Consider the following 9,997-nt stretch of genomic DNA (forward strand, 5'->3'; position numbering starts at 1 on the left):
GGTGATTCTGACTTCAGCCTTAGTCTCATGTGATTTTAACACTCAACCATTCAGCATTTGCCAAAAGGTGCGTTCAGTGTACCTTTACCAGAGAAGTTGAGACTCAGGGATTAAATTAGGGAATAGTATGATGCACTGCACTGAAAATGTAGCAATTCAATGAAAATGTACATGGTGAACAACAAGAACCCCAGGCTCTTGTTAGCTGGAGGCTAGACAGATATTCAGCCCCTCCCCACAGAGATTAGAATCTTCTGTAAGGGGAACTTTTTAAGCCCCAGGAAAAAACCTCCAGAAACTAATATTTGAGGGTTGCTGTTTGTAGACCTCTCTAAGTCCCACAACTTCCAATCAGCTTTGTTATGTCTCTGTCCTAAATGTGAATAAATGTCAAATATGATGAAGTAACTGAAGAAAGCTGGGTTAAAAATAAAAGGAACTGCATCAATGCACAGTAATGTAAACTTTCACAAAATCACAAATAAAGAAAAATAACTTAAATGTTCCCAGGGAAGAAGAATAAGCTACATACACCATGTGTTCTCAGAAAATTACAGGCTCCACATTTCTTAATAAAGCCACATATTCATTAATAAAACCTTGACTTGGAATCAAACTGAAATCAGAGACTACAAGTATTAGCTGTTGTTAACGAAGAATCTTAAGGTAACAGAAGACTGCTGAAGACAAGAGCCTGAGCTAATAGTTTCTATTTTATTATATTATGATAAAAGCTAAGAAATAGTTGAAAGACTTTCACTTGAAAACTCTAGGAATATAAACTTAATTCAGGCTAGAGTGAAGGTCTTCTCCTTTCCTCTTTATATAATATATACAGTATAATATAATATAAATTATATTTATATTATATTATATAATTATATTTATATTACAAAGTATATTATAATTGTGCTTTATATGTTATCATCATGAACGTGAACTAACTACTTTGCTTGCAGTAAGATCCGTTGATACATCCTGATGCAACATAACTGTTAGAAGAGACTTTTCCATATCGTTTTAGGAAAGTAACTTGCTAGACTATATATTCTAAGGATTAAGTTTACCCACCTGAAGATGTAATACAGACACTGATACCACAATTATTAACCCACTCTATAACTTACTGGCTTTATTCTCTAACCTCACTAGTCTATAAGTGGCTTGGAACAATGAGGCAGACAGCATCAAGTCTTTATGTCTGTATTTTTTACTTGAGACTTTCTTATTTATTTTTAAAAACAAGACAAATGTAAACTTTTTGATCAACAGAATGAGATCACATATCTCAACTGTAACACTTGAGGCAAGAAAACAACAGAGAAGTGCTTCAAAATTCTAAGGAAACTTTTTAATCTAGAAGTCTATACTCAGCCAAACAACCAATAAGGTGTGGGGCAGAGTAGATACTAACTTCAAAACACTTACCTCTAAAGCACTGTCTCAGAAAGCTACCAGAAAGTATACTCTACTACAGCAGGGAACAAACCAATAGAGATAAAAACCTGAGATCCAGGAAACAGAGACCAACACTGGAGCAAAGAGATTTTCCACAATGGTGACAAGGAAGGTCTTAGGACAATGATTTGTATGGTAGCCCTACAGAGCAAATAGTCTGGGCTGAAGCATGAAAGTGGAGAAATCCAGAACTGATAAATTATCTGATATCATTTATAGAGACAAGGGTTTTACAGTTCTAAGCGTATGGTAAGAAGCCGTACATAGAAAAAGAAACAAATGAAAAAAAACTAAGCAACTGTTACTTTAAACAAAATTAAAAGTTATACAGGAAAGAAAAGATAATCACAGAACTGTTTTGGGCTTAGCAGTGCATAATATTTACTCACAGTTTAAACTTCGCATAGTGATTTACTAAAACTATAATAGAAGATGGAGGAAAAAGTATTAGTGGTGAGAAAGTATAGGATATCTAGTTATTCCAAAACAGAAAGACAAAATATAATGTTAAAAACTGATAAAAAGAAATAACAACATAAAGTTGGCAATATTTATTAAAATTAAAAACATATCTTTCTAACTTTCTAACTCTTAAAAATTCTAAAGATATAAATGAATATATGTAAAAAATGCAAACAAAATATTAATTACAGCACTGTTTGTAACAACAGAATCAAGCTAAACATTTATATCTTTCTAACTTTCTAACTCTTAAAAATTCTAAAGATATAAATGAATATATGTAAAAAAATGCAAACAAAATATTAATTACAGCACTGTTTGTAACAACAGAATCAAGCTAAACATCCATCAATAAAAAAACTATTAAATAAGTTCAAGTACCTCCATATAATATGTTACAGGTATTTAAATATGTTACAGGTATTTAAAAAGAATGATGCAGCTTTACTTACACTTTTTTTATTTATACATTTTTTGTATATCAATACAAAAAAATCTTGAATATATATACATTAAATGAAAAAGCTAAAAAGTGTTTGCTATAATTGGTATAAAGAAAATAAGTTTATAAAAGCAGCATATATATATAAATATATAAAATATAAGAGTAAATACTGAAAGAAACAACTAATGTATTAAAAATAGTTACTTCCAGGGTACAGGACCAACAGGTGGGGAGGGACTTATGTTTCTCATTGTAAGCCTTTAAGCACTGCTTAATTTTTCAAATTGTTATGTACTATTTTAATTAAAATAATATTAACTTAAAGAAATACAGGGACTGTGGAAGGCTAGATAATTTGGATCAACCCTCCTATTAAAGAAAACTGAAAAAAGCTCATTAAAATATAAGAAATGTTTCCTAAAAAGCAAAACCTGAGAAAATCAAGAGGATATACCTGGCCAAGATTCAGGAGAGTGCTAAAACCTGAAGAAGTTAGAAAAGTGGTACTATACCATTTGCCGTGGCTGGGAGAAAAGCTAAGCAGACAAAAGCAAAATAAGGGTTTGTACACCAAAAAGCCACACTATAAAAGTAAGGAAAAACAATTAAACCTGGCTCTAGCATGGTCTTCAGCCACCTGTGTGATCCAGAAAATCTAAAGCCTTGAAATTAAATTAAGATGTTCCTGGCAAAAGCAAATAAAAATCTTTGCAATTTAGGCCTGAAATTATTCAACAAATAATTTTTCATACACAAGGTCTACCACGTAATGAAAGATAACCAGACACATGAAGGAACAACATAACAGAAACAGACCCACAGATGCTTAAGATGCTATCTTCTTAGACACAGATTATAAAATAACTATATTTAATATGTTCACATATATAAGAAGAGATTGAAAATTTTAGCAACTGTAATCATTAGATTTAAGTAATACAGGTTTGAAAAGAAACAAAAACATTCTAAAACTAATAAATATTAAAAATTAGGAACATTATGAATGGATTTAACAGCTGATAAATACAGAGTAAAATGAACTAGAAAATAGGCTAAAAGCAGTCTCCCAAATGAAGGAACAAAATGATAGAACATACATGAGAGGGTAAGAGACACAGAGTATACAATGAAAAGGTCTAACAGACGTACGCTGGTATTCCAGAAAAAGAGCAAAAAGAGAATGGGACAAAAGCTGTATTTGAAGAAACAGTGGCTGAGATTTTTCCAGAATTGATGAAACCATCAATCCACAGAATCAAGAATTCCTTGCAATCTCATTCAGCATAAATAGAAAGAAATCCACACCCAGATACATCACAGTGAAACTGCAGAAAACCACAGAGAAAATCTTAAAAGCAGCCAGAAAAAAGGAAAAAAATTCAAAAGTACGATACTTAGACTTATTTCTTAATAGCAACAGAGCCAGAAACAGTGAAATAATCTTATTAATGGGTAAAAATAAAACAAATGAAAACTACGAACCTAGATTTCTATACCATGTGAAAATTTCCCTCACAAACAAAAATGAAGTAAAACCACTTTCCAATAAAAACAGATTTAGGTATCAGGATACCCATACTGAAAACGGAGGGAAGGTTAGAGATAAAAGAAGGAAAAGAAGGAACAAAGAAAATGGAAATACATTTTCTGGGAGAAAGTGATTCACAGAGTTCAATACTTTAGTTATTACTTGCTTAATTTTTGCTTAAGACTCTAAGGGCAAGTTCTTTTACTTGGCATTAACGTCTTAATTGCCTGTAGACTCTGTAATACACTTAACTGCACCTCACAAGCAGCTCATTTTAGATACATGTCTTTATCTGGAGATTTTTAAGTCTAAAGTGTCAAAGACTATGAAGTAAGACTTATTATGAAGGACTTCCTATCATCCTGACTCAGATAATTATCTAACTATCTCATTACTATACAAGCGGATTAATAGTATGGGATAAACATCATTTTACACTCAGTATATAACGTATTCATCACTTACCCTGGTGTGAATAGTTAAATCACATTATTATTACCTATTATCATTTCAACCCCTCTCTTTCCTTTTAATGCTTTTCCCCACAGAATGCATATTCAGAATGTGAATGCCAAGTCAGACTGCCTGAGTTCAAGTCCTTACTCCAAACTTTATTAAATGTGTGATGCTGAGTAGCATATTCAACCTCTTTGTGCTTCAGTTCATCGGTAGGATGGTAGTAATTGTTATATTTCACATAGAGTTATTTCAAGAATTAAGATTAAAGAAAATATACATGGAAAAGCACTCAGTATAGTACTTGGCTCACATAAGTGTTCAATATGTTAAAGCATTTTTTTCAGGAAAAAAGTGCATAAAAGCTACATTTTAAAAGCCATGAATTTCAGAAATTAGTGTTTATGATAATTATTTCCAATAATTTTATAGTAATAAAATCAACTACTAATTAATTAAAAATACAGAAAACACATACTTGACTAAATCTATTCTGTTATTGATTGCAGCCCAATGGAGGAGTGTAACATTTTCTTTGTCTGGTTGCCGTACATCATAACCTGCTTCCACCAATTCTCGGCAGCGTTCATATATTCCATATCTTGAAAAGAAAGAAAATGTGACATTACTACTGCTATTTAAGAAGAAATTTAAGCCTTAAAATAACATTTTTAGAAGAAAATAATGCTCCATTTTGATATGTGGAAATTAAAATGTATTTCTCAACATAAAATATTACTTTTAAAATATCAATATTCCAACAGCTTTTACTAATAGTTTACAGTTCTAAAATGTCTCATTTATGAAAAAAACCTTACTAGATGGAAGAGAAAGACACCAGAAATAAAACTTCAATCACTTGCTTGTTTTTCTTTATATCACCACTCATTCCACAAAACACTTGAAGCAGATTATAAAAATACACATAATTAAGCTAAAAAATATTAAATACATAAAAATCAGTAACAAGGAACATACAAATAATTTGGAAGAACATCAAGAAGAAAAGATGTTTTACAAGCTTCAGAATTCTCTATTTACAATTTTAGCTTTGGTATTCCTAAAGGCAAATTTTAAAAAAGGGTGTGTTGGGGTGTGAAGTGGGGTAAGGGAAGAGTCCTATGACTCAGTCCAAGCCAAACAGACAATAAAGTCTATTGGGAGAGTTCTAGGAAGATATTCATATCTGATAAAAGAGGCACATGCAGAAAGTCTGATCTTCCCTTTGTTTGTGTGTCTGTGTGTCTGTGTGGCAGTATGAATTTTTTTTAACCTATTATGGAAATTTTCAAGTACAAACAAAAGTAAAGAGAATATACATAAAGCACCAAGGATCCATCACTAAGCCACAACAAGCATCAACTTTATCCTAAAACCACAATATTGGGTGCTTGGAAACACGTGACACAAAGACAAATTTAAATAAGTTTTGACAATATTTATAACTTCTCAATCAGAGTCGTCTCTAGAACAGGAAAGGCATACTGCAGTAAGGTTTGGGGAGGAGTTGCATAATAATGAGACACTAGAAGCAAATACTGAATTTCTATCTACATCATATCTTATCTAATAGAGAAATTAGCTTTACTAATATATAATACAGCCTTTACACAGCCATCCTCACTGGTTCTGTTTTGCATGTGTGTGTACACACACACACACACACACACACACACACAATGCCATCCTCACTGGTTCTGTTTTGCATGTGTGTGTACACACACACACACACACACACACACAGAGAAAGAGAGAGAGATACATACCTGGTACCCAAGATAATCAACCTAAGGGAAGAGCACAGGAGTTCCACAATTCATACGGGATGACAATGGTACCTTCAGTTGTTCGTTCTCTTTCAGAAACTGTTTACATGTGCCCAGTAAAGTGAACTACGCATATTACCTTAAAGAGGAGAATCTACCTCACACTTTGAATGAGATGGTGACCATAAAAATCTTTTTAAACATAAAGAGAATCACTGGCTTTTGGGTTTTTTTTTTTCTCACACTTAAAAGTGAATATAGAGAGGATTCTTGGAAGATGGCAGAGTAGAAAGTACCAGAAATCTGTCCCTCCACCTAGATAACTGCACTGGCAGAATCTACGTGATATAACTATTCTGAAACTCTGGAGTCCACTGAAGGCTTGTAACTTCCAAGTAAATGTTTGGAAAGTAAATTGCAGTTTATTTCTGCTCTTTGCACAGTAGCAGCTACTCATCCTCCACTCCCAGTCCCATATGTGGCAGGAAGCTGTGCAAGTGTTCCTAGAGCAACCTGCACACAGCCTACCAGAGCCAGCAAGGGTAAAAAAGGACCCTGTCCTCCAAATATGACAGATCTGTGCTCTGATTGCTACTTATGATCACAGAGGTACAGACAAAAAAGTGGGTGGCAATTGTTGTACATCCCCCACTTGTTGCAAGCCCCTCCTCCTCCAACTGCGGTGACTTCCAGGTAATTTAAAGGGCCAGTCCCCCTTCTGTTCCTCCCCTTCAGTTTTCTCTTTTTCCCCTCTTGGGAGCCAACAATAAAGACTTGGACATTCAAAAGCAACTCCATATAGAGGGAAAATTGGAAAATGACTGTATGCTCAACAAAAAGACCTCACAGGACCTTAAGTTTACACCTCAGGCTGATCCTTAGCACAAAGTCTACCTGCAACAATCAACAAAACAAAAACAATAAACAGCAAACCCTGAGGAAGGGAGAATTTCTTGAGTCATGATATTATTAGATTCGAATGTCCAGTTTTTAACCAAAAAAATCACAAGGAATACAAAGAAACAGGAAAGCATGTCCCATTCAAAGGAAAAAAACAAATCAGGAGAAACTGTCCCTGAAAAAGACCTGATGCAAGATGTACTAGACAAAAACTATAAACCAACTGAATTAAGGATGTTCAAAGAATTAAAAGAAGATGTGGAGAAAAATCACAACAATAATTTAAGAACCAAATGGAAATATAAGAGACAGAATACCTAATATGAAACAAACAAACAAAAAAAGTTCTGGAGCTGAAAAGTATAATAACTGTAATGAAAAATTCACTAGACATTTTCAAAGGCAGATTTGAACAGGCAGAAGAAAGAGTCAGCAAACATAAAGATAGAACAAGGGTAATTATCGAGTGTGAGGAGAAGAAAGAAAAAAGACTGAAGAAAAGTGAAGAGAGCCTAAGGGACCAGTAGGATATCATCAAGCAGAACATACACATTGTGGGAGTTCCAGGAAAAAAAGAGAGAGACAAAGGGGCAGAGAAAGAATAATTATCGAGTGTGAGGAGAAGAAAGAAAAAAGACTGAAGAAAAGTGAAGAGAGCCTAAGGGACCAGTAGGATATCATCAAGGAGAACATACACATTGTGGGAGTTCCAGGAAAAAAAGAGAGAGACAAAGGGGCAGAGAAAGAATTATTATTTATAATGCCTGAAAACTTTTCAAATTTAATGAAAGACATGATAAAACTCAAAGTAAGATAAATTCCAAGAGACCCACACTGATATACAGTATAATCCAACTTTTGAAAGCCAAAGACAGAGAATCTTGAAAGCAATGAGAGAGAAAAGGCACTTGTCACATTTAAGGATCCTCAATAAGATTATCAGATTTCTACTCAGAAACTTGGAGGCCAAAAGGCAATAGGCCAATCAATGTATTCAAAATGCTAAAAGAAAAACAATGTCAACCAAGAATCATATATCCAGCAAAACTGTCCTTCAAAAGTGATGGAGAAATTAAGACATTCTCAGATAAAAGCTGAGGGAGTTTGTGACCACTAGATCAGCCCTGCAAGAAATGCTCAAGAGAGTCCTGTAGGGTAAAATGAAAGGACACTAGATAATAAGCCATATTTAGAAATAAAGAACTCAATAAAAGTCAATACATGGGCAATTAGAAAAACTAGTACTATTTAAGAACGATTTGTAACTCCACTTTTTTGCTTTCTACATTAACTTAAGAAACACACTTTTTAAAAAATACATATTATTTTAAAAGTTAGTACTACTGGAATTTTGGTCTGTAAGTCCATGTATTGTTTTCTATATAATTTAAGAGACTAATGCATTTAAAGTAATTATTTGTTTATATTTACACAATGTATAAATATGTAATTTTGTGACATAACAACTAAAATGGGTGTAACATATCACTTCTTGGCCTTTTGGCTAAGATCGAGTGTGGTATCTGTTCTTACCAGTTCAAAATGGGTGTGACAGAGATGTAACAGAGCAGTTTTTGTTCATTATTGAAATTAATCTGTATAAATCTGTATAAACACAAATTCAAATTAGAGTGTTATAACTTTAGGAGTTATCACAATGAAAAATAGCTACAGAATATACACAACAGGAATGAGAAAGGAATTTAAACATTTCACTACAAAAATACAACTGAACACAAAAGATGGTAATACAGAAATGAGGGACTGAAAAGCTGTAAGACATACAAAAACAAATAGCAAAATGACAGAAGACCCTTATTAGCAATTAATTTCAATGTAAGTGAATTAAACTCTCCAATCCAAAAACAGAGATTGGTAGAATGGGTTTAAAAAACATGTTCCCATTAAATGCTGTCTACAAGAGATTCACTTTAGATCCAAAGACACACGCAAATAGGTAAAAAGTGAAAGGATGGAAAAAGATACTCCACGTAAATGGTAACCAAAAGAGAGCAGGAATGGCTATACTAAGATCATACAAAATATATTTTAAATCAGGAAAGGTTATAATAGATAAAGAAAGACATTATATATTAATAAAAGATTCAATAAAGCAAAAAGATATAACAATTATAAACATGCACCTAATAACAGACCATCAAAATATTTAAAGCAAAAATTGACAGAATTAAATTGACAAATAAATAGTTTTATAATAATAACTAGAAACTTCAATATCAACTCTCAATAATGGATACACCCCAATAGAGGAGAGGACTATTCTTCTGTCAATGGTATACAAGTAGCTGGGCTCCCCTCATAGAACCTCCAAACAAGCTCTCAATAATGGATACAACAACCAGAAATAAAATAAGTAAGGAAATAGAGGACTTAAAAAACACAATAAACCAACTAATGAGATCTAACAAACAAATACAGAACACTCTACCCAATAACAGAAAGTTGCTGTGAAAAACAGAGTAGCAGTTCCTCAAAAAATTAAAAATATAATTATCATATGATCAGCAACTCCACTCCTGATACACCCAAAAGAATGGAAAGTAGGGTCTCAAAGAGATATTTGTACACCCCTGTTCATGGCAGCATTTTTCACAATAACTAAAATGTGGAAGCAAACCAAGTGTCCATCCACAAATGAATGGATAAGGAAAATGTGGCATATACTTACAATGAAATATTATTCAGCCTTAAAAAGGAAGGAAATTCTGACATGTGCTACATGGATGAACCCTGAGAACATTATGCTAAGTGAAATAAACGGGTAAAAAAAGCCAGTCAAAAAAGACAATACTGTATGATTCCACTTATATGAGGTAGTCGGAGTGAACAAAATCACAGAGACAGAAAGCGGAATGGTGGTTACCGGGGCCTGGGGGAGAGGGAGGAATGGGGAATTACTGCTTAATGTGTATAGAGTTTAAGTTTTTTTTTTTTTTTTTTTTTTTTTTTTTTTTTTTTCCG

At 33.1% G+C, this 9,997-nt stretch overlaps 1 protein-coding gene across 2 annotated transcripts in view; it reads right to left on the bottom strand.

The window, feature by feature from the left end:
• ZDHHC17 (zinc finger, DHHC-type containing 17) overlaps positions 1-9,997 on the bottom strand; it is a 117,830-nt gene that overhangs the window by 74,141 nt on the left and 33,692 nt on the right. For both annotated transcript variants that reach the window (XM_008586233.1, XM_008586234.1), the window contains exon 3: positions 4,828-4,950. In XM_008586233.1, the coding sequence (XP_008584455.1) occupies positions 4,828-4,950 (123 nt within the window). The remainder of the gene's footprint in view (positions 1-4,827; positions 4,951-9,997) is intronic.

This window comes from Galeopterus variegatus, unplaced genomic scaffold (genome assembly GCF_000696425.1).
Source record: "Galeopterus variegatus unplaced genomic scaffold, G_variegatus-3.0.2 Scaffold3893, whole genome shotgun sequence".
Classification (NCBI taxonomy): Eukaryota; Metazoa; Chordata; class Mammalia; order Dermoptera; family Cynocephalidae; genus Galeopterus; species Galeopterus variegatus.